Source organism: Pristis pectinata, chromosome 3 (genome assembly GCF_009764475.1).
Source record: "Pristis pectinata isolate sPriPec2 chromosome 3, sPriPec2.1.pri, whole genome shotgun sequence".
Lineage (NCBI taxonomy): Eukaryota > Metazoa > Chordata > Chondrichthyes > Rhinopristiformes > Pristidae > Pristis > Pristis pectinata.
Window position 1 is genome coordinate 74,679,458 of NC_067407.1, and position 26,748 is coordinate 74,706,205.

General features: G+C 38.1%; 1 protein-coding gene and 1 long non-coding RNA gene across 5 annotated transcripts in view; one reads left to right on the top strand and one right to left on the bottom strand.

Annotated features, from left to right (window-relative positions):
* Positions 1 to 26,748, bottom strand: part of prkn (parkin RBR E3 ubiquitin protein ligase) — an 821,190-nt gene that overhangs the window by 686,866 nt on the left and 107,576 nt on the right. For 3 of the 4 annotated variants that reach the window (XM_052012206.1, XM_052012205.1, XM_052012204.1), the window contains exon 2: positions 4,562 to 4,725. In XM_052012206.1, coding sequence (XP_051868166.1) covers positions 4,562 to 4,725 — 164 coding nt within the window. Of the gene's footprint in view, positions 1 to 4,561; positions 4,726 to 26,748 lie in introns of those variants that run through there. The other variant, XM_052012207.1, reaches the window with a different exon arrangement.
* Positions 15,780 to 18,316, top strand: LOC127568458 (uncharacterized). The gene is made up of 2 exons (XR_007956011.1): positions 15,780 to 15,899; positions 18,188 to 18,316. It is a non-coding gene; the product is annotated as an uncharacterized LOC127568458 (long non-coding RNA).

Below are 26,748 nucleotides of genomic sequence, written 5' to 3' on the forward strand. Positions count from 1 at the left end.
TGCTGACCAATCAAACTTCTGTTCCTTGCCCCCATGTTAGCTGATGTGGTTAACTATTTCTCTTTCAGACTCTGCTCTTTCCCCTTTTAGTCTGTTGTCATTACCTATTCTTCAATAATCAAATCCTTGATTTCTCAATCCTGCAAGCTATTGCCTCATCTGAAATTTACATTTCCTTTCCAAAGCCTGTTAGCATGCCATGGCCTCCCAAATGCTTGCCCATCTGTCCAAAAACTCCATTTGAATCTCTCCAATCAGATTCGCACCCCTGCCACACTACCAAAATGGTTCTTAGCAAAAGTCACTGCTGAGAATGGTAATCTATCTATCCTTGTTCTTCTCAACCTGCCAGCAGATTTTGACATTGTTGATCATCCCATGCTCCTCCTATGCCTTTCCACCAGACTTAGCTACATGGGTATCCAGTCATAGCCAGAGTATCACCCGCAGTGTTTTCTTTTCTCGCTTCTGCACAATTACTTGTGATGTTCACTAAAAATATATCCTTGTCCTTGCCTAGTATTCATTTACATGCTGCTTGTCAACAAATGGTTGAAAATCACAGTCATTTCTATGATGAGTGCTGATAACTTGCTCTACAATTATGTCTATTGACCCCATTACCATCTCTAACATCAGACAGCTTGTCCAGCATTCAGTACTGGATTATCGTAAAATCTGTCTCTCAAATTACTGAGAAAACTGAAACAATTGACTCTGGTTCCTGCTGCATTACCTATTGACACTATGCCTCTCTCTACCAACTAGCTGAAAATGAACAACTCTGTTCACAACTCGTGTTATTTGTGACTCAAAGATGAGCTTTGGACCATATACTTGTGCCATCCCTAAAATTGCCTATTTCCATCAACACAGCATCTGCTCACCTCCCTATCTCACTTATCTGCCTCCAAAATCCTCAGCCATGCCTTTCTTAGCTCTGGATTTGACTATCACAATGTACACGTGCAATTTTCCACACCAAAATATTTAATTGCCATTTCAGTAGCTTGAGACTCAACACTGAAAAAAACCATTATACAAATGTCTGCCCTTTATTTCTTCACAGCTTTCGTACTGACACAAACTAGTTCTTCTTTTCCATCCATGCAGTGTAAATCTTGAGCTAAGGTCCAATTGATTCTAAAGCCACTCCTCCGGCATACTTCTCCTATGTCTTAGTTTCCTATGTTTTAAGTTGATTCCACATATACAATAAAATAGAATATATGAATTGGTTCTCCAAAACACAATGGGAATAATTTCAGGAGTTTGAAAACAAAACACATTTTGCAATGTGTGATTTCCATCTCTTCATTTTCTTCTAACTTGCATGTCCACATTGATATTGTAGATACTGTGAAAATTATTTTTTGAACAATGCTGGATAGTGTAGTGGTTAGCATAACGCTATTACAGCGCCAGCGACTTGGGTTCAATTCTGGTCACTGTCTGTAAGGAGTTTGTACATTCTCCCCGTGTCTGCGTGGGTTTCCTCCGGGTGCTCTGCTTTCCTCCCACATTCCAAAGACGTTCTGGTTAGGAAGTTGTGGGCATGCTATGTTGGCGCCGGAAGTGTGGCGACACTTGCAGGCTGCCCCCAGAACACTCTACGCAAAAGATGCATTTCACTGTGTTTCAATGTACATGTGACTAATAAGATATAATAATAAATGTAATAAATATAAATAAATAAATGTAATAAATGTAAATAAGATATCTTATTTTATTTAAACAATGTTAACATTTAAACTACCTCTAATTGAATTGCTGAAGAAAGCTGCATTGAAATCTAAAAAGCAGCCATTAAATTCCTTGGCAATGCATTAAAGCTCCTCAGACAGATGACTCTTAGTAGATGGGAACAAATGTTGATCATTTGCTTTTAGATATGCTGTCACTATAGATATCAAGAGGGCAAAGTTACAGCAGATGCCGCTGCCACCACCTGACACATAGGATGAACCCCACGTGAATTTCTTGAATTATCTACGTCTTTGATTCCGACACCATTTGCACCTGTGCCACACTCAACCCAATTAACTTGCTCAGGAGCATATTGCTCCTCTGTCATGTTGTCTCAGTTCAATTTTTTTTTACAGGTATACTATTAAGGCTCATTAGATTGTTGCCCAAAATAATGTCTCCAGTAAGTGCAGTAAATTACATGGTCTGTATAAATTGTGACCTGCTTCTAAGAGGCACCCATTATTTGCAGTATCTTAGGATCAAAATATTTGTGGGATAGTGAAAAAGACTGGTGTAGAGGCTCAACGTGGATGTTTGTACTCTTAGAATGGACACTTGCAATATGCCTAGTTAAATATTCAATCCCACCGAAGTCAATAAAAGTGATGATCAGTTTGGTTTCATTTTGCTGATCTTATGCCACAAACCAACATAAATTTGACCTTTTTCTTGCCTTTTCAACAAAGAGATCAGGATACTCAGGCAGAATTTACTGATGGTGGATCGCTTTCCTGTTTTTATTTCATCTCGAACTTCATTGTTAGACATGATGTAAAATCACTGAATGGCATTGTAATTTCTAGGTAATCCTCAGGAGATGTGCACACTAAACATGTCCAAAAAAGTACTTCATGTGTATTATGTCAGTGGTACAGCAAATAAGGATGTTCGAGGAACAGTAATTGCCAGAGGTGTTTAGCTATTAAAGGTATACCGCTATTATTAGACCAAAATCATTCTTTCCATCTGAAATCATTAAAGTTCAGACAAAGCATGTCAACAACGTGTAATGTAAATTTGGACTATATATAATTGGTAAACTATTTCTAGTATCTTGTTTATTTACTCTGTTCTCAGATGCAGTATTGGAGGGAAGGTGCTTTTGGGCTAATGTATGTAATGATGTAAATTTAAATTTTTAAATTTTATTTTGGGAGGAAACCGGAGCACCCAGAGGAAACCCACGCAGACACGGGAGAACGTACAAACTCCTTACAGACAGCGACGGGAATCGAACCCCGATTACTGGCGCTGTAATAGCATTGCGCTAACCACTACGCTACCGTGCACTGCTTTGTTTGTCCATGTTAACATTAATAACTTTTCCTTTACAGGAAAGAGGTGTGCTTGATTCACTTATATATCTTTATTAAAATCTTACAACAGACTTATAATGACTTTTTATGTGGTGAGGTGACAGTGAAAATATAAAGATTTCATCAGAACAATATCTAAAGGAAAATATATATACCAGGTTCCTCATTGCAGACAACCTAAATTTAGCAATTTAATATTTTCTTCCTTTGCTCTCTTCTTGTGCCATCTAGACCCTTGACCAAATGAACATAATTCACACATGAATCACATAGCTGATTTTTGTAATGTTTCAAAGAAAAATAATTCATAAATTTGGAATAAACAACAGAGGTCACCAACTTGAGAGATGTTCCATGAAGGATATTCATACAATAAAAATCTGACTGTGAGAATTAGAAAAGTTTGAAGAATTATTCCTTATCCTAATACAAGCTTAACAGGCAGATGCAGTAGATATAGAATTCCTTTGTATGCATGGTGCAACAATGGATAGTTACCAGAGTAGGATATATCGTGCACAGAAACTACAAAGAACGTTTCTCAATCTCACGTGGGACCCTCAACAGCCGAAGAAACCTACAAATTACACAATGCCCTTTGCAGTACAAACATTTGTTTTTAAAAGAGCAAAGTATTACATCAGTGATGCAACAATTGTTCAAACTTCTACCAACTTTTATATAATGCTTTCTAAATGCCCTGGATGTCCAAGTGATGAGTCTAAAACTATTTTAAAATGATTCTCTTCTTTTACTCAATTTCCTCCTTTCTCTCAAAGGCAATGTACCTTTGCCAGGCAATGAACAGTTCACCTGTTCATTGTCTGTTTCCCAGTAGCTCTGCCTCACAAGAAGCACAAAAAAAGCCTTGTTTGGATAATGCAACCTATCAAAACTGATGCAACAATCTTCACTTAAGAACAATTCAATTGTCAACAAAAGACCAGACAAGAAATTCCCCAATCATAACAGTAAATCACAGATCCTAAAAAGGTCCAACCATCTCATTCCTAGAAACTTTAGAACTGACTGCGAAGAGGCAAAGGAAAACTCAGACATTGTTGTTCCATATATTTAAGTTGTCTCTGATCTTTAAAAAAGTGGAATCATTTTTGTCTTAGATAATGTGCTCCTGATATCATAGCAATAACACGAAATTGCATTCATGTCCTGCTATCTCAATACTGAGCAAAGATTGGAAAATGAAAATGTGAAAAAAATACTAAAAGGAAAGCACAGAAATAGATAACCAGCTTACCCAGACAGCAAACATTTGCTCAATTAGCGTAGACTTGTCTCCTGTCCTTACTTACACATTTGCTGCATAATTAAGGTCAGAATTAACGAAGCTGCATTGAATAAAGTTCAAGAAATCCCTAGTCACTGTTTATTCTATGGCACCTGAGATCTGAATGTCAGATAGGCATTATTAGAACTATAAGCCACAGAGTTGGCAGCCTCCCAGCAGGAAAAGATAAAAACCAAGGGGAACCTACCTGCAGTGTCAAGTCATTCCTCAGCTCCTTTCCAGCGAAGATCACACGTAGCTGGTCAATTGGAACACCTTGTCTCTTAGCAACTGCCTCCTTAAGCTGGAAGGTGTTGGCATTTGGATCGATCTCCATTGGGAATCCATGGCTTGAATTGAACCTGACAAACACTGACCCCAAAACATCAAATTAATACTTAATACATCAATACCAGTACATTGTTAATGATTTCACGAAAAGCTAAAGGATGACTTGTATTTATATAGTGATTTTTACAGCCTTAAGGCATCTTGAAGCACTTTATCTTCCTTTTAAATTGCAGTTGAAAGTGTGGGAGCTTGTACAATCAGCAGTGTAATAGCTCTCACTATCAGCAATGTAATAATGATCCGATAATTTGTTTTTGTGATATTCATTGAGCGATAAATATTTGGCATAACACCAAAAGCACTTTTAAACAATATATTTGCAAGTTTTAAAAAAATAATATACTGTCAAAATAAAATTAACTGAAGTCAGGTGACAATGCAACAGGATTGAGAAATTGAGAAAATGATAATTTCAAAAAACAATCACTACAAACTTTGCTCATAGTCTGTTAAGCTTAGTTAATAATGATTTCTAAGCAAAGCTACATTAGTGGTAAACAGCAGTAACTTAATTCTGCTACTTGTTCCAATATATTATCCAAAACATATAAAGGGATGTGTAAATTCAGTAATTGAAACTATGAAATCAAGAAGTTAATTTTAAAGCCCCAAATATACAGCACATAATACTTAAGAAAAACTGAGAATGCTTAACAGATAAAAACAGGGAATATTCAGCGGGTCAGACAGCATCTGTGGAAAGAGAAAGAGTTAATATTTTAAGTTGATGACATTTCATCAGAACTGGAAGATCATTGCCCTGAAACTGTTCTCTCTCCGCGGATGCTGCTTCACCCGAGGTGGTGCCTAACTGGTTTTCTGTATTCTGTGTTTCCACCACAGATTTCCAGCATACGCGTTCTTTTTTTTTTATTTTCAATTCTATTCCAGTACATTTGTTTGAAAATCCATGGGGAGCAAATCTTTATCAAACTTGTACCAGTAACAGAACTTTGAGAAACTAGATGCTATGCAAAACCCTGTGTACCTTTTCAAAATGCACTGGTACATTTCCATGCACTACAGGCAGAAGCAGTTTTGCAACTCACAGAGCTCAAATCTTGAGTGTCACTTTTTTACTTGCTATGTTAAATCCTTAGCAATTTTCTGCAGTAACAAATGAATCTTTTAACAAAATCTCTGAGGGTTTCTTTGTCAGAGAATCTGATCCTGTCTTCTGTTTGATATGTTATGTGTGGGTTGATTTGAGATTTCCAGAGTTTGTCAGTTTGAATTTTCTTAAAAGCTGTTCCTGTCACACCTATGGCATCCATGTGACAGCTAGTGATAACTCTTTCACAATTACAGACAAGGCAGCTGGCCGCATGCTGAAAAACAAAAGCAGGACAGAAATAACATGAGGTTGCTCAAGGAAAAGGAAATGGGGATAGTGGATTGATATTGAGAAGCAGAAAACCACTGTACATTGGCAGGGAACAGGAGCTGCAGCTGGCAGAGGTGGGTGAAGGGAGGAGAGAGGTTTGATTATTGTCTGCTTTGCTTTGTCGTGGTAGGAACCAACAAGTAAAAGCCAAGTACTTCCCCAAAGGGATGGTAAAAACAGAATTATGATTGAGCTACTTTGATGCGGTGGAAAAAGAAACAAATTGGAAAATGAAATAAGCAGTGTATTTGTATAAAAATATGAGCCAGAGCACAAGACATGTCAGAAATTAAGGAAGATAATTAACAAAAAGGGGAAAATACATAGAGATGCACTTCACAGGTCAACCAGAAATGTAGTCCCAGTTCTCCAAATCACTGCAGTTCTGATCTCAGTAAGATTACCATGAGCAGTGGGTTCAGAAGCCTCTCAGGGAGGAACATTCACAAGGAGAATCAGCCACAGGTTGCTCTTGTATATCTGCTAGTGACAATCCTGGCAGAATCTTGAAAATAGGCTACAGTCTTCCCTTTTTCAATTGAGAGCACAATGAGATACAAACTCCATACCATTCCGAGCATGAGGTCCTGCATCTGGAGGTGTGGGTGGTTGGTATGCAACACTGGAAATTGGTCCGGACCTGGAGGGAAGGAGAGCAGCACCTTGGAGGAGGTGTGGAATGGAGTTGTGAAGATCAAGGTTCATATGGAGAGTTCAGAGAGCCATTGATTGGGCTGGGAGGAGTGCAAAGTTCAAGGATAGACAATTGACAGACCTTCATCAGGACAGAGCAAGGTCAAGGCTGATATTGGGGATTGGGAGATTAGATAGGTGGATTGAGGCAGGTCACTGTACTGTGGCAGTGGGGAGATGCAAAAGTGGGGTCCCAACCCAGCACAGCGCTACTCTAACCTGCTTTTTCCAATGATCTAGGCGAATTCCATTCTAGTAAATATATTATTCCTAAAGCTCAAAAGTGAAAAAAATATAAAGGACTCCATTCATAAACAAGTAGATTTTTGCCTCATGGTACAACTAATGATAGGCACTCCCAGGCAATGTGAACTAATTTCCCTTCTCCTAAAGCATGCACATCTAATGCAGAAATCACTCAAGAAGTACAAGCATAACTCATGCCTGGAAGTGCCTGATCAAATTCCTAGAGTGACACAAGAGAGCTAGGAAAAGGTCATTATTGCAGTTCACTCTGGGAAAATCCATTTCAGAATCAGAATCAGGTTTATTATTACTGACATACATCGTAAAATTTGATGTTATGAAGCAGCAGTACAGTGCAAGACATAAAGACATAAAAATTACTATAAGTTACAAAAATAAATAAATAGTGCAAAAAAGAATAATTAGGTAGTGTTCATGGGTACCCGTGATGGAGCTGGCCGAGTCTACAACCCTCTTCGTTTTCAAATACGTGGCACTGAAATTAACAATGCTGCACAACTGAATTTGTAGGGATATTTATTTGAATAAATTGCTATTTTTCCAATTAACAAGAATTATATTTTCTAAATTGGTCAGAAAATTGTGGTTGTAATGTGCTTTGTGTTGTGCAATACTCTTGGGATATGTATTTATTTTAATCTATGTACTAGAATCAAACAATATTGCATATCAGTAGCCACAGTTCAAAAAATATGGCGTTAAAGAATTTTGGGGAGATCCTGAGCTTGATCTACTGACAGATAAGCCTGTAACTGGGCTATTCCCAAGCATCAATTTCCACAGATTTACTAGCTCTCATTGAAATAAGTAGAAGTTGTCAGCAGCTAAGAGAAGGCTAAGTTTTTATTTGACCATTTTATTTGCTCTATTTAGGTTATTTGTTTTAATTCATTGTAAATGTGTGTGTTTTTTAGTCTTTTAGCTTTCAAAACATTTTCAGAACTTTTGACATTTTCATATTTTTAATCAGGTTCTGGGTGCTTTTGGGATGTTTGTGAATCTCAGACATTCACAAATTTCCAGTAAAAGTGACAGCTTTGACAGTTGATGAGCTTGGAAAAAGGGACTCACTGGCTGTCAAAGACTTTTTTTTTCCATTTGTAGCTAGAAACAAATAGTGCCAATGCCCCTGTGTTCAGAACTACATTATTGTGGCTGGGCAGTACGCTTTCAGAAAGATATAAAGGCTTGAGAGATTGGTCAAAGAAAATTTATTAAAATTATTCTGGGGATGAAAGATCTGATACAGGTCTATAAAGTCATAAAGGGTGTGTGCAAGAGTAAGTAGAGAGAAACTGTTCCTTTTGGCAGAAGGGTGAAGAACCAGAGAATATAGAACAAAGGGATTGGCAAAAGAACCAAAACTAACATGAAGATAAATTTATTTTTGCAATGAGTGATTAGGATCTGCAATGCATTGCCAAGGTAGTAGTGGAGGGAGATTCAATTGCAGCATTCGGAGGAGATCAGGATAAGTATCTGAAAGGAAAGAATTTTCAGGGCTATTGGGAGAGTGAGAGAGTGGGGGAGTGGAACTAGTGAATGCTTTTAGATAGACTCTGGGTGAACCTGACAGGTCTCACCAACCTGATATTCTGTCCTGTACGATGTTGCACTGACTCTCTCTCTGGTGAACTAGGAGCTAGGATCCAGCTGGAAGACTGCATACAACCATGCCAAAAAAAACAATATGGTACAGGAGCAGGCTGCCAGTAATCTCAGTGTCATCAAAAGATCTGCCCTACTCTATAAATGCAAGTTATTTGTTTTATTTATTGTAAGTTATATGAGAAAAGAACAGTTAAGTAACCATTGTATATTTAAATATGTTACTGAGTTTAATTTTCTTAAATCCATAAATAAGTAGGATTTCTACAAATCTGGAGAACTAAGAAAGACACTCAAAGTGACATTATTTAAGACTGTTCATCAAAGTTCATCCTTGACTACTGTTGTAAGCCTGATTGCTCGTGACATTGGCGAGTTCCACCATTGTAAATGCACTATTTCTAAAGCTCAAAATTGATAAAACATAAGGGCTCCATTCATAAACAAGTAAATTTTTACCTCATGCTACAAGCAAATTTTCTTCTCCTTTGCACTGTTCATAGACAAGAACTGCACCTTTTGACGTCGATCTGTTCAGTTTAGCACAGCCACAGTATGAGCAGTTCAGAGATAACCACTTAGATTAATCTCATAAATGTGCAAAGGCATACATATTGTGAACATCAGACACAAACCATTTGTCTGCTTAATACAAATTACCATTTTTATCTATGCACTGTCCATTATATAATAGCTGAATACAAACTGACTGCACCAGGTAAATTCTTTTATTAAAGATAAATCAAAAGGGCAGGATAAATTCTTAGCTTGTGAACTGAAATGTATTGTTATCATTAGCTGCATTTTTGATCAGGATCACTTCAGTAAACAATGTAACACTGAACCAGAATTTCCCCAAATTCTGCACACATACCCCTGGGAGAACGCAAGACATCTCCAGGTGAGAAAGAAATGAATGTTGTGGTGGGGGTGGAGAAAAGGGAATGTATGGGGCAGTGACATGTATGAAGATGAGATTTTGCAATGGCAGATGAGTAAAGTTATGTGTATTTACTCTGGTGGGGGATTTAGAGAGAGGATTAATTGCAGGAGATGGTTAGGTAGATGATCAAAAAGGGGATTGGGTAGATAATACTAACTGCCACTTAAGGAGTTAGGTTATAAGACAGATCCTGAAAGGGTTATGCAGACAGTTTATAAATTTAGAAAAGGGAAGGCAATAAAGAAATATATGGAAATCTCTACTCTAGGCTCCAACATGTTATTGGGTTTGAGTTCATTTCCTTCAGGCCTAAAATGATAAAGCTATTATTAACTTTTTTTGCCTTTTTCAACTGTTATTTAAGTATTGTCTGGGATTAACAATATCATTGATCTAGATTGGAGCAGTCTAGCCATTGTTGAATTGTAATCAATAAAGGTAGTCATTGGCCCAAACTAAGTTACCAATTTGGTTCTGTCAGAATTGACCCCCAAAGCAAAGTTGCTAGCCATCTGAGATTCTATGGAAGCTGTCAGCACACTCTGACCTGATGGATGCCAATGTCATGTTCATGATGCTGACCACTAACTCCATGCTGAATATAGGTCTCCATGTATCTATTGGAGGATTTTGAAAAGACAAACAACTTGCTATTTTTTCATCATCTTTCATGTCCTGAGGATGTTGGCATGGGTTTACAGCCAATGAAATACCAATTTACAGAGTGCAGGGTTTCTTAAGCGGTATATAATGAACAAATAATTTATTTCAGTGATGTTGATAGCATCATAAATATTGACCAGGGCACTGGGATGAATTCCTCTCCTGCTCTTTAAAATAATGCTATTGGATTATGAGGCCGAGAGGCCAGAATGAAATGAGAATTTAACAGGCAGCATCTCCAACAATGTTGGACCTTCTTTGTCCTGCTGATCTGGATTATGTAGAAAGTCACTTTGAAGTGGAGCTTGAATGCCCACCTTGAGCACCATAGAAGACGGAGGTAAAAATTCTTCCTCAGCTGCATGAGCTAAAAGTGGTGCATAGCTGCTTACATGCATACTACTCCTCTCATAAAATTCAATTCCATTGAAGTCAATGGAACCAAATTTTATGAAGCAAAGAACAATGTGCATACTCAACTATATTGCACAATCACCACCAGCGTCTGAGACAAATTCCTACCTAAAAGCTCTCAAAAACCCTGAGAAGGCCCTATGTCGTCATATCTGGCCAGATACCATCATTAAGTTTGTGGATGAACTGTGACTTGAGCAACCTCCGAAATCATCAGTGTTTCCATGCATGAATAATGGATGCAGAGAAGTCATTACTATCATGACTTTTGTCCTTCGCAGCCTATATTGTCTAATTTACATGTCAGCTGAGACTCAGTGGTGGCCTGTTCCCCTCCAAATCAAAAATTCACATGCTCGAGTAAAGAGACTTTGTACATTTACAATGTAGTAATCTCTTCAACAGATCTAGATGAAACAACTAATCACAAATCAAACCTAGGAATCTTCATTCCAGGTTAAATTTACAGTAAGCACAGCATTGTCCATAGTTCATATTTTATTTTGTAAAACTAGCTTGTACTTTGAATTTGCTGCTCTTGAAAGCACATGTATCCAGTTACTGATGTGCACCAACGTATACAACTAGTGATGATATAGATGAGAAATAATTAATAATTATGATGTAATTACCATAAGTATGGTGTGAAAATTACCACTTGCCTAGCAGGAAATAACACTAATATAGGTATATATACATGTAGATATACATATCTTGCCTACAACAAATGCCTGAGATGTTATTATTCAGTACAGCAGAGTACAACACATTTAATATTCAAATGTGATGAAATAGATAGAAGGATTATTTAGGGAATTAACTTAAAATCAGTATCCAGGTCATTTACCAAATTAATTAATTTTAATAACAGGATTGTTGAATACACATTCTACAATATAAGTAATTAAACAGGCAGGTAAGTAGAAAACAGCTGTTCAGGTCGACATTCTCTGAATTTCAATTAGCATTTCAGCTCCATGGTCAGTTTTGTTTTAACCCAAGAATAAGCTTGTGAGAGGTTTAAGTTCCACCTACAAAGTTAGCTGTTGCTAAAGTTTTAATTCAAAATTTTCCCCAGATGCTGTGTAGGTATAGGCCCAGACATTGACTTAAAGACAGTATCCAATATACATAAATTTGGTATTCATCTCTACTTCTAACTTGTACTTTGAGCTAAGAATGCCTCTGGGATAGCATTACTTAGCAAGTTCAGTTGGAAAGATCTTCAATAATTCTTGGAAGATCATAAGCATTCGCTAAAACAATACATTTACCCTTTTGCAAAAAAACATATAATGCAACACATTTATGATGTTTCTATACATTACCACCAGACAACCTCTAACTGTGGGGAGAAACAGCTTCTATTTCAATAGCTGATGGTATGAGTTACAGCATATTCAATTGTACTTGAGGAACTGAAGTACTGCCCATATAACATCTTTGTTCAAGGATAAATAGGTTAACTTTCAACTTGTTAAACCAACATCATTGGACACTTGATCACACCATGCCATCAGTGTATGTGTTTGATTATCTCACCTTATGTCCCTATGGCAAGTATTCACAGGTTTATGAATCGCAAGTGGGAAAGTTTGCTAGCTCCCATTTGGTATTTCTGATAACCTTTGTTAGTGACATCAAGCAGATATGGGTTCATCAGTCTGGTCCAATTCACAGTATGGCAAAAACAAGGGCACTGAATGAGTGGGTACTGGGGAAATTGCATGCTGTTGTCGTGTGAGGGGCTAAAGTTGTGTAGCAAAGGAAAATTTCTGCTTGGATTAATCTATGTCCATTTGTCTGAGTACAATTCACACAAAATTTGTGCTCCCAACCAGTTATCATGATCTCTACAACAAGTTACCCATTCAAGATTGTTTATTGTGTTGGTAAACAAACATGGGATCTAATTTTGTGAGCAAGTAGCCCAAGTGGGAGAGAGCTAATGCTTTACCTAAATGAACTTGATGAAAATGTAGATGGGCTGGTTAATAAGCTGACAGACAACACAAAAATTGGCAGCTCTGTCTCGCTTGGTTCTTTCTATACTTCCATACTTTGGTGCTGGTCTCCTGCATTAAGCAACATTAATGTTATCCTACAAGGAGAGGAGCAATACCTTCAATCTGAGGCCTCAATTGCCATTCAGCGATTCAGTTACATCAAAGCATCTTGACAGAGCTTGGATTGTTGAAAGAGGAGGTTGCCAGCTGACACAAGGGTAGGAGATTCAGCTCCCAGCAATCCAAAGAAGGATGAGCTTTGTTTGTATGGAGGTTGGATGATCTAGCCCATTTAAGTTGTAATGGAGAGAGGGAGCCAATGAGGTTTGCTTGAAGTGAAACCTAACAGACCTTGATGCAACGATGCAAGAAGTTCAGCAATCACACATGCAAAGTTAAAGTCAGAGAAGGAGTTATCAAATTGCAACTCCCAACAATTCTCTCCAACTACCCCTTCTCCCAATAGTTATCAACTAGCTTGGGGTACAAAAACAAACCACCATGGCTGCTGGAAATCCAGAATAAAAATAAGTGCTGGAAATATGCAACAATTCAAGAAGTAGTAGCGGAGTTAACTTTTCAGGTCCATGGCCTTTCATCAGAACTGTTTACAATCTTTATAGCAATAAACTTACAAACCATTGAGGGTCTCTTTAAATAATGCAGATATGGAGAGCTATTCTTGCTGCTTAAAGTTAATCTCCCTGTCTGTGATGAATGTGTGGTATAATTGGTTCACAATGGTCTAATTTGACAATAGTGATGTCAAATCAGCATTGGATGAAGAATGATGATACCAATTATCTACTTTGCAAATATCCATCTTGCATGAGCAATGTACACGATTGCACTGATCAATTTACAGAACAAGGCAAGTCATCCAAATAATTTGTGTTCATGATTCATACATAAAATTGGGAGCAACTTGGTACCCATAGTACATAGCCCATTATGTAGCCTTAGAATCCATCATTTGAGATAAATTGGTGGGCATTTAGAAATTTGCAGGTTAAAAATGGACGCATTTCTCAAAGACAAGTTATGGTGCTCAGATTTCAGATTTTTTGCATGAAAGGAATGAATTAAATGTTTGTATATGAAGCTTAAAAAGATGTTCAATGAAGTATCTCTTAGGAGGCGTGTTTCAAAAATGCAGAGAGATGCTCTAGGAATAAAAATTACAACATTGATAGCTGTTTTGCAAACAAGAAACAAGATTTGGGTTAATGTGAGCACAGCAATCCCCAGCCAAGCTGAAGTCTACCTTTGTCTCACTTCCAATAACACAATTATTCTTTAAGAATTTGGGGCCCAATATAATGCACTGCATATATCATGTTAAGCTCAGCAAGGCAAAATATAAGTAGGATTTATCACCTGATCTAACTTTAACTGTCTCAATGGATAGCACTCATGCTACAAGACCAGATTCCCATTCAAGATACATGAATACAAAAATCTGGGCTGACAATCCATAGCAATACTTTGAGGGCATGGTCTTTCAGGTAAAATGTTAAACCAAGACCCCATTCACTTTCTCAGGTAGATGTAAAGGGTTGCATTATGCTATTTTTCCTGGACCAAAACGTATTCCTCAATCAACCTTATTAAACAAATTATCTGGTCATTATTTTGTTGCTGTGTCAGCTTGCTTTGCACACATTGACTGCTGTATTTTCTGCATCACAACAGTTACTGCACTTCAAAAGTACTTCACTGCCTGTGAAAATAAAACCTTGGGGATATTTTGACAGAGATGTTAAAGTTGCTCTTTTCTTCCAGGGTTCTGTGGATTGTTTGCAATATGATTAAGAAAACATAAGGGGGCATCAACGATGACTGTTTCTGCTCTCTTTTAGAACAAAAAGGCTGAGAAATGTGATCATATTTTACTAATAAAAAATAATTTAACCTCAAGTAAGCCATGCCTGTAACCATCTCTTGGCAAATTGAGCCAATTGTTATGAGTGCTGTTATGAGTCACCTTTGTGACTCCAACGTGATTTCAGCATCAGGGTGCACAGGATTTTGTCATTTCTTGTGCAATACTCCTTTTGAGCATAACAGGAGAACTTGGACTACATTGATCTGATGGCAGCCATCTCAGGACATTCTAGGGACAACAATGTCTTCGTTCTGTAGCACTGAGCTGAGAGTCATGCAGATAATTAGAAGCCTCCTCACTGCACCGAACCCCCCACTCACTAATCTGCTGCCCTCTCTCCCCCATATGTACAGCAGTTCTCAATCTAAACCCCTTCACCAAACATTTCATTCACTACTCTCCTCCTCTTATCATCCTACACCAAAGTCCTCCTTCTCTTTGATCATGTACCATCCTGCTTCCTGATCTTCCCTCTCCTCCCTGAAACATGCCCCATCAATACACCCTTCCATCCTCACTATATACTGTTCACCCCTGATTCCATCCCTCCCCACTACGTACATTCTAACTCCCTGCTTACCTTCCTTCCCACCAGCAGAGTCCCAGAGCTCCACCAATGAAGTTGTCACATAACAATGCCCTTCCACCTAACCTAGCCATAGACCCAATCAGTTGCAAGGGACGATGACAGAAATGTTTATTGTTCCATTGGTTAGATACCAAGAAATTTCAGTGCCGCTCTGAAGGATGTGACAAAATGCTGCTGATACAATGGAACAATAACTATTTCAAAATGAAAAATTATATAAGTTTCTGCTTTGCCCACAGTAAGAAAAGTTAATCCTCTCCCCACAGTGAAAAATCATTTAAAGTGAAAAACTGCTGAATTATGAGATTTTTTTTGAATACATCAAATATATGTCACTGATTATGGACCTGGAAGAAGCAAAGTTCATGGGTAACAAAAGGCAGGTTGCTGCTTAGTAAAGCTGTTCACCATTGGCCAGAACCTTACTGAATTGTTTTGTGATTCTAACCTCAGAAGACAACCATAAAATGCAGATTACTCCCTGAAAACAAGCGAAAGAAGAATTTTTATTTCAATCTAAGATAAGTTGGCTGGTTTGGATTACAATTGTTTCCAATGTAGCAGCATAGCATAGGATGTTTGCATTGGTGTTGATCATTAATAAAACAGACAGTAACTACCCCTTCAGAGAATGTTCTCAGCTCTGCTTGAAAATAATACCAGCAGCATTCATGCGTTTTACCAACTGCTGAGATCCATGGGGGAGATCAAACTGGAAGGGACAAAGTGGTAATAACGAGCAGGTAAGATAAGGCCATATCAAAGAGAAGGCCAACATGTAGGTATTCTTCCTCTTGTTCATGGCGCAAAAAATGACAGCTTCATTACACATTCATGAGTCAGAGATTTCACTGAAATGAACTGCTTTACAGGCTGATGGATGAACTGAGAGCTTATTCTCTTCACAATGTTCTAAAATGAAGAGAAAAGCATGTAAATTCTGAATTGCTGCCAGAGATGTGACAGGAGAATTCCTAGGCCACTGATGGAGAATCTTCAGCTATCTTGTAGGTCTATATGCATGACAGAAGACACAGCACAACACTGCAGTAAGTGTAACACAGTGGTGCAGCAAGGTACAGAAAAACAGTAGTCATGCAAGCATCATCAGTGAAAATGTTAGAAATATGAGCATTGTAAACCATGCACTCTATTTATTTCTGCTACTAAGTTATTTCCTTGTCATGCTAATAATCTCCAGAGCACTTTGAGGAATGGTAGATCCTAATTATAAAAGAGCAATTGCATGTGCATCTACTAGTGGATTAATCCATGGAAAGGTTGAACTGAAAATTCGTGAATCGGGGATGCTAATAAGTGAAAGAAAGAACAAAGTACCCATCTACACCACCCTAAACCCCTCTCGCAACTGAATCCCATTGCTAAAGCAGGCTGGTTAGTGTTAACCTTTTTCAAGAAATCTTATTCATCTTTTTTTAATTTATACTCAGGCACATGCAAATGATCATCAGTTTTCTCTTTTGGATTAGGATAAGGACGGAAGAACATAGGAAATAGAGGCTGGAGTAGGGCAATTGACCCCTTGCAACAAACAAGATGCTGGAGGAATTCAGTGGGTCAGGCAGCATCTGTGGAAGAAAATAGGTGATATTTCGCGTTGAAACCCTTCACCTGGACTGAATTTTAGAGGGGAGATAGACAGGAGGGATCCAGATGAGATAAAAATAAACCTTTTGGTTCATAAAAGGGAGCACATGATGGTAATACGTATAACTGGTATACATTAATGTAGATTCATATTCAGAGAATTCAATCATCTGTGAAAGTAATCCCTTTGTTTTTCCATTCTTTGGTGCATGACACTGTAGAAATGTACATATGTACTGCATAATTTACTCTCTATTTTGCACCACTTAAGGCAGTGAACTGGTCCAAGTAAGATTTTAAATTAACTAAGTTTAAAGAACAAAGGAAATGTTTCAGTTATTTTTAAAAGGTCACTAGAATACATTAATGCAAACTTTGATTTTTCTTTTGTATCACTAACTCTTAAAGTTATTGCTAACTTATTGTTTCCCTCCTTTATCCAATACTAAATAGAATTAGATCCCTAGATAAAGACTGTACCACATTTTGGTTCATTCTATTTTCATTTTCTAATTTTCCATTTTCTGGCAGAAAATTGTGGGCTTTGATTCTTCACTAAGGTTTTTCAATAAATGGAATGTATGTTTTGTAATTGCTGTCCTGCTGTTACTTTTAAATCTTAATACAGCTAGTCAACAGCTTGTAGGCAACAATGCCAAGTGACTCACTTCCTTCCCACCATCTACAAAGCACACTCCAAGGGAATGATGGAATACTCTCCTGGTTGAGTTCAATTGCAATTACACTCAAGAAGCTCGACATCAGGACAGTGACACAGGGCAGCACAGTGGTGTAGCTAGTAGAGTTGCTGCCTCACAGTATGAACGACCCGAGTTCAATCCTGACCTCTGGTGCTGTCTGTGTGGAGCCTATGTGTTCCCCATCACTGCATGGGTTTTTCCCGAGTGCTCTGTTTTCCACCCACATCCCAAAGACATGTCGGTTGGTAGGTTAATTAGCCACTGTAAATTCCCTCCAGTGTGTAGGTAATGGTTAAACCTGAGGGGAGTTGACGGGAATGTGGAGATAATAAAATAGGATTCGTGTAGGACTAGTTTAAATGGCAGTTAATGTTTGGCATGTACTCAGTGGGCTGAAGGGCCATAATGCATGACTTCTGTAACTATCCAGAGCAAAGCAACCACATGATTGCTATCCCGTCCACCACCCTGAACATCCACTTCCTTCATCACTGGCATCTAAAAAATGCACTGAAATTATTCATCCAGGCTACTCCAACAGTTCCCCAAATGACTACCACCGAGAAGGAGAAGGGCAGCTGGCGCATGGGAACACCACAGCTTACATGTTCCCTTCGGAGATACACATCTGGATTGGAAACATATTATTGTTCCTTCATCATTGCTGGATGTGAATCCTGAAATTCCAGACCCAAAAGCATTGTGTGTGTTTCTTTCACCAGAAGGACTGCAGAGGTTCAAGAGGATGGCTCACCATCACCTTCTCAAGGATGATCGGGAATGATGGCCTTGCCAGCGATGACCAGATACCAAAATATGAATAAATAAAACTAATGTGCTTTCTACGTCCATTGGATAGTTTTTAGATGTTTCTATAAATGTTGAACGTGGGTTATATTTTGTTGTTTACTCATACATTCATTGTCAGTAAAATGAATGTAAGTTGTTAATGACCTTCAAATGTAACATGAGTAAATGTATTTTACCTGACGCACTTTCATAGCAATTTCTCTTACTGGCCCCCAACCTCCCCCATTAAGCCTAATTACTCAAATGTTTTGATCTTCTGAGATTCTAATGATAAAGCATTTATTTTAGATTACTTATGGCAGATATTTTGAGTGCTGCATTGAGCTAGAACTATCAGTAAAGTCTTAGTTAATGGGCTGACTTGTGTCATGTGTAGCCAGCACTTCCAAACGGACTTTCAGCCATTCACACCATAGTTTGCAAAACTGTACACAATACTCCAGGGAGGGGGTATCACCAAGGCCTAGACAACTGCAATAAGACTTCTTTCCTCCTATAATCAAATCCTCTCATTATAAAGGTTTACATACCACTTGCCTTCCTAATCGCTTACTGCACTTGCACATTGATCTTTGGTGACTTGCATACAAGCACAGCAGGTCCCTTTGAACATCAACATTAACCCATTTCTAACCATTTAATACTTTTTTTTGTTATGTAAGTGAATGACCTCACATTTCTCTGCATTATATTCTACCTGCCATGTTCTCACCCAGTCATTCAGCTTGTCCATATCCCCTTGAAGCCTCTTTACATTCTCCTACATGCTCACAATCCCATCTTGTTTATTATCAATAGCAAACTTGCACATATGACATATCATTTCTTCCGCCAAATCATTGCTATGGATTGCCAGCCCAATAAGGATCCATTTATTCCCAGTCTGTTTTCTGTCCAATAACTAATTCTCAATCCATATCAGTACATTACCTCCAATTCCATGTGCATTGTTAGGACTGGGTCAGCAGTTTTGTATTTTTTCTTCTGTGAAGACAGGCACAAAGTAATTGCTTAATTCCCCTGTCATTTCCTTATTCCCCAATATACATTCTTTGAATTCTGTCTGTGAGGGTTCTGGATTTTTATACACCTATTAAAGCTCTTGTAGCCTGTTTCTCAACATATTCAATCTTACCATTTTTTTAATCAATTCCTTGGCCCAGGTCTGCTGAAATCTTAAGTGCTCCCAATCCTCAGGCTCACTTTGGCAACTTTATAAGCCTTTTCTTTCGATTTGATATTTCTTTAATTTTGCTGCTTTGCCATGGATGAATCACTTTTTCTTTTGGGTTTTTGTCCCTTGATTTTTCTGTTGCAAATTATGCATCATCTCTTTAAATGCATCTATTGCCGGTCTACCACGATGCCATTCACTGTATTCTCCCAATGTAAAATACTATTATATTAACATCACTCTCCCCCAAGGCCCCTAGACTACAATGATATCAATCAACTCCTTTCACTGAACAAAATGAGATCCAAAATAGCCTTTTCCTTAGTTGTTTCTTTAATATTTTGATCTAGAAAAGCAACTTATTTTCTACCATATTTCAACAAATTTGAGTTGGCCAGTCTATGTGTATGTTAAAGTCTCCCACAATTATCATTTTATCCCTGTTATAAGCACCTCTTATTTATGCCACATCCAGTTTTACAATTACTATTTGGTGCTCTATAAATAATTCCTACAAGTGTTTTCTGCATTTGCTCTTTCTTGGCTTGATGATCCAAATTGATTCCAATTCTATGTCAGATCTGTCATGTCTCTTTACAATATTTTTATTAAATCCATGAAAAGAAAATACAGAATACATGCATCAAAAAAGAGAGTAAAAATACTACTGAATACATTGTGTTAAATTGTACTTAGGATTACAATACTCTAAATCAATAATCACATATAGTAGTTAGTTAATAAAGGAAGAAAAAAAAATTGAAATATGTTATTACAAAAAAAAATCTACCCCCACTACTAAAACCCGAAGCTGTTAGATAGAAGAAACAGCAAGGAAAAACCTTAAAAAAACGTAACAGTGTCAGCCAATATCTGCGTTTTAGTCCCCAAATCAGAGATTTTGAAAATAATTCAAAAAGGGTCCCCACAGGGTTTGAAAGTCTAGGTTAGATTCAAAAACTGAACAGCGAATCTTCTCCAGATTCAAATATGACAATAACATCCCGTAACCATTGAACATGCGTAGGCGAAGTAGCTTCCTTCCACTTAAGCATTACTGCCCTCCTGGCTATAAGAGAAATAAAAGCCAGAATATGTAAATCAGAAGCCTTCAAAGTTATATCTTTAGATCTGTCATGTCAAGATCATTTCTTACCAATGCACTAATTTCCTCCTTTATATATAATGTGCTACAGCACTCCCTTATCCCTTTTGCCTGCCCTTAAAGTTGAATAGCTTGGAATATTTAGTTTCCAACTTATCTCACCCTGGAACCACATTCCTCAAATGGCAGTGAGATTATACCTATTCACTGCTATTGTTTTACTTACCACTGTGCATTGGCACTCAGTGATGGATCCCGGTCTTGCTGCAATTCCATAATATTATGCTGGAGAATCTGCCTTTTTGATCCTATGCGAGGTTAGACCAGGCTTCTGTTAATACTTTTAAAAATTATTCACATCAAATTTAATAGCCTTTAAATGTATCTGAATGTTGTAAATACTTAAAAGCTATTAAAGTTCTTGACAACTTTGCCTTGTGACAGCAGATTCAGGTCCAGTGGTAGGGCCTCAGGACTAGGCTAACTGATGCACACTCACTAAGCAGGAGTGGAAAATGCAAATCAGTCCAATCAGCCCATACTTCACTTTGTAAGAATAATCTCTCCTGACTGCCTCATCTCCACATTTTAGAATATCTTTCTTTTCCCTTTTATTTCTTTTGGAATATTACTTAGAGGATGAGAGGGCAAGAGAAGATTACAGAGATATGGAAAGGCAAGTCTTGAAGAAATTTAAACATGAGGAAGTAAGTTTGAGGCACAGGGGAGACTGGGCAACAATGTAGGTCAGGGCACATTGGTTCATTGGGGATTTCTCTGGGATTAGAGACAGGCATCAGAATTTTAAATAGCTTGAAGTATACTGTAAGCAGAGGATGGTCAGAAGAGCACTAGAAGTGGAAGAGGCATGGAAGGAGTTCCAGCAACAAATGGACCAAGCCAAGGGCAGAGAAGGACAATGTTATGGAAGCAGAAGCAGATGGTCTTTGAGGCAGAATGAAACAGGATGCTAAATTTCTGAATGCTTTGGTCAGTAGCTGTAAGAGGGAAAAGAATTAATAGCAGAGATATAACATTAGTATCAGAAAACTGATTGAAAAAACTCAAAATAAATTGCAGGACTGAGTGCAGTCTCAGGACCTGAGCTAAAGGTAAAAAAAGAGGTTTGAGGAGACAGGTGATAATGAAAGAAAAAGTGATATTGCATGGGGAGAGGCCACCCTTTACAACGTTAGATAGAACAACTGTGAGGAAGGCAAGTTGAGTGATCACCAGTTTACTCAACACATGGCCAAGAGTGTAGTATGGTGAGCAGCAATATAACAAAGAAATCTCATCCAAAAGGAACTAATGAATGCATAGACCAAAGTGAAATGTTTTTTTGTACCATGGCTGTTCACATGTTCATTAGGATAACAATGATAGAATCATAAACGCGATAAGTAATAATATAAAATAATGAAGAAACAATGACTACTTCAACAAGATTGGGAGTCTGTCAGATGACTGCGCAGACAAGATCTGTATGTTTTGGGGCATCACATTCAATTACAGCAACATAGAAGGGGGTGGTATGAAGATGGATTGAATTAATTCTAAAAAGCAGCCTCAGCCTTATGGAAATATAGAGGCAGCATAGGATGGCAGCAAATAGCCAATTAATCTTAAGACGAGTGCTTTGCATTTACTATAACTCTAATTGAGGCCTCATTCTGCCAGAACTTTCTTGGAGAAAAAATTTGATAGTGCTGCAAAACATGCCCTAGAATAACACGGTGTGATGAACCCATGCCTGTTTTAATTGGTGCAGGATGCACAGAAAATTTGTTCTTCAGCTTCATTCACATTATTTCAGTGACTAGCCAGTATCAACCTAGCTGTTTATAAAAGAGCACATATATATACTGTTTCATGAGTGGCTAGCAACAGACTTCTTAAATAGTTTGTGCTTTACAGTAGCAAGTGGTGGTACAATTCATTCTAGAAGCATTGGCAACTTGCTTGAAAAAATGACAAATTAAGGATGAGAGGAGACTCTCAGATTTTCTAACCACTTTGGAGTCTTTGGTAGATGAAATGAAGACAAGTCTCAACCTAAGGAGGGGCCCTGAAAGCCTTTAAAGCACATCTTCAAACAGCTTTGGGAGCAAACAGCAATTGAGCTTAATGCGAGGAGTCAAGCCATTATATATGGATGCAATGCCACAATATGTTTAATGACCCCAAATGCTTGGTCAAGGTTTGTGAATACATCATGAATCTCAACTTTCCCCAAACACACCACCAGACTCACATGCTGCAAAATGCATTACACTCCCATCATTCACTAACCAAAAAAAAAAGTTTCAATCTGGGACCTAATATTCAAAAGCTCCACTATACTCTCACACACTTGCCATTATTTCAAGCTTCACACTTAAATCTTGCAGCTCCCACGTACTGATAGCTAGACAAATCAGCCAAGCACATTGGAAGATACTTGCTGGAGAAGGTGTAACATAAACAAGCACAATGAGGAAAAAGCCATCAACAGACAAGTGAGGCACCAACAGCTCAACTCCTTGTACAAAATGCTGGTCATTACCAAAGCAACTATCAGCAAGTGTGAAGCCAGCGGCAAACAAAAGACCACTTAAGAGGATGGTATGCCAAATTATTCTTCTCAAATCCCATTTCCCTGTCATCCCACAATCTCCTCTGATAACTTAAGCATATACCTATTACTTGCCCTCCCTTCCTTCACCATGAGTCTTCTGCCTTTTTCCTTTTAGATACCCAAAACCTCTCATATGGCTTGGTGAGCAGCAAAAGATCAATTCCAATTGCTCCCACTCTCGCCTACTCTCAGTTATACTCACAGCAACCAGCTTAGATGACAGCACTTCACAAATGAGTGACCTGCAGCAAGACTGGTGAAAAGGGTGGGTCAGGTGCCAGCATACTAGAAGGGCAGGTTTGTACATGAGTTCGTTTTCAGAGGACTTAAGTGAGGACTTTGATTGGCGGCATGCAGAAGGGGCTCTTCAGTATACACAATGAAAGCTTGGTGCACTGACAAGCCTGCTGTAAAGCTTGAAATATAAACAAACGTGTGAGAGATCAGCTCCAGTCTTGAAATGCGTTTTGCATGGAGCTTGTAGCCCATTTTGTCCAGCTTGGAAGAGGTGGCCAGCTACAATCCAACACTGGTGTACCCAACCATTATACAACATCTGATGGCCAGGTCTTCAGGTTCCACTGCAACACAAAAAAAAAGTCACTCAGCATACGAGTGCCATATTTGATGCTCTAACGCAAACTCAGCATGGAACCTGCAAACCCAGGTTACCACCATCATGACTCTGGATTCAAGTGCTCAAGGGACCATTGAAGGCGTCACTACAGTCAAATTACCAGAATTTCTGAGGTACCCAGAGAAGTGGAATACAAATCCATTATTCACAGGCCTAAACTGCTGGTGTTCATGGTGAGAGAGTCCAATCCAAAGCCAGCCTTCCTCAATCCAGAACTGTTCAAGGTTGTTGCACAAGGTTATCTGTGGCCTCCTACATTTCAAATCAGCCACTTTTTCAACAAGGATCCTGCAGCTATTGTGTTTGTATAGATCAATTATGTTAACTGCATAGATTGGAGAAGAATAAGGATCATGTTCACAAGGTTTGTAAAGGGAGAAGCAAGTTGGATATTAGGTGCTTCTTCACTTTCTGGGGAATAGTGGACCTGTGCATCAGGTTGCAAAATTAAATTACAGAAAATGCTGGAAATATAAAATTAAAAAGAAAATGCTAAACCAATAAATACTGATCAGCCTCTGTATTTTCTCTACAGATATTGCCTGACCTGCTGAGCATTTGCAGCACTTAGCATTTTCATTTTTGTAGATCAGGTTGCCTGTTAGTACAGTGAACATGCTTCCTTGAACTCCTTCACCTTATACAACATGCAGGTATTCTGTGAAATAAATCAAGGACAAGTAATCTTCTGGATTACTTTTGTTATTTTATGGGATTGGAAAAGGACTTTCCAGTTTGTCCCTATTGTTGACCTGGATTTTTATCTGGTTTTCCACCAGAAATTGCACAGCTACTGAGTGAGATGGAGACGCACTAAGTATTTCAACTGTTTGGGGCAGGCTGCATGGATCTGCTGAAATTCATAATACAGGTGAATATTTCCCCCAATATTTTCTCATTCATATCCACCTATTGGAAACACCAGTCCATTGTATATCTTTGAATTCTTCTTTGCTGCCAAATAAAATTATCACTTTTTTTCTATCCATGGAGATCCAGAGAAATCAGATATCACATTGTTTTCAGATTTATTCAACTCATTGAATTCAATGCTGCAAGTTACTGTAACAGGACTCCACATAAAACAAAAAGTGATCAACAGGAAATAAATCCAACAAACAGTGAACATATGTAAATTGCCTTATTACTATAATAATTTAGTAAAAAGATTAATCCAACAGGGAGCAGTACATTAAATAATGTTAATGTGCCTAATTAATTGGGCTGATTTCAAAGGCAGATTTCAGCAACTAAGAAAATTTCTTTCCCAGAGTGGTTGAACTTGAATCAATTTAGCTTTCCAAAAAAGGTAACTAGTCATTTCCTTATAGGCCCAAGCAATTTTAGCAACTGCTACTCAGTTAAGCATCTGACAGCAAAACCCCAGCAACTAGTTGTGAAGAGGATTATCTTTCAAATCAATCCTGAAATTGATTCCAAGTCACACTATTCATCAGCCTGGAGCTATACTATAAAATTAGGAACTTGGAAGTATTTCTACCACTTTACACACCATTTAATTTCCATAAATAGAACTGAAATCATTGAAGATTTTGGAACAACTACACAGTAAGCATTGTTTAAGATTTAGCAAATCTAAAATACTCACTTAGAAACTTAAAGTTACATATAGTTTTTACATGTATCCATGAAATGTCCAGTGAAAAGATTAGGATTGTGATTTTTTTGTGATAAATATGGTCCCACTCACTACCTCTCTTTCATGTAATAGTAATTGTTAGATAATGGTGCAGAGAATCAGTTTGACAATTCATTAATTCCTGCTTAGTACAATTCTGTATTTTCAAATGTAAGATGCAGATCACTGCAATTAAAGAATAAAAAACATAAGATATGAATATGTTTTGAATATTTTGTTAGAACTAAACAATGTTTTTAGAAATGATTTTTCTTCCAACCAGATCCTATCCGGATACATCACAGCTTGGTCTGGCAACCGCTCTGCCCAAGACCAAAAATTTGCAGAGTTATGGACACAGCTCAGCACATCATGAAAACCAGCCTCCTGTCCATTGACTCTATCTACACTTCCTGCTGCATCAGGAAAGCAGCCAGCGTAATCAAAGACCCCTCCCACCAGGGTCATTCTCTCTTCCCCCACCTTCCATCAGGCAGCAGATACAAAAGCTTGAAAACACACACCACCAGACTCAAGGACAGCTTCTATCCCGCTGATATAAGACTATTGAACGGACCTCTTGTATGATAAAGATGAACTCCTGATCTCTCAAACCGCATCATGGCCCTTGCATCTTATTTGTCTACCTGCACTGCACTTACTCTGTAACTGTAACACCCTATTCTACATTCTGTTATTGCTTTTCCCTTGTACTACCTCGATGTACTTATGTTTGGAATGATATGTATGGATGGCATGCAAAACAAAGTTTTTCACTGTATCTCAGTACATGTGACGATACTATTATTATTATTATTGGTTTATTATTGTCACGTGAAAAACTCGTCTTGCATACCATTCATACAGATCAATTCATTACACAGTACATCGAGATAATATGGGGAAAACAATAACAGAATGCAGAATAAAGTGTAATAGCTATAGACAAAGAGCAGTGCAGGTAGACAATAAGGTGCAAGGTCATAACGAGGTACATTGTGAGGTCAAGATTCCACATTATCGTACCAGAGAACTGTTCAATAGTCTTATAGCAGCAGGATAGAAGCTGTCCTTGAGCCTGGTGGTACGTGCTTTCAGACTTTTGTATCTTCTGTCCGATGGGAGAGGGGAGAAGAGAGAATGTCCAGGGTGGACGGGACTTTTGATTCTGTTGGCTGCTTTACCAAGGCAGCGACAAGTGTAGACAAGAGTCCATGGAGGGGAGGCTGGTTTCCACAGCTCTCTGCAGTTTCTTGAGGTCTTGGGCAGAGCAGTTGTAATAATGAGCCATGATGCATCCG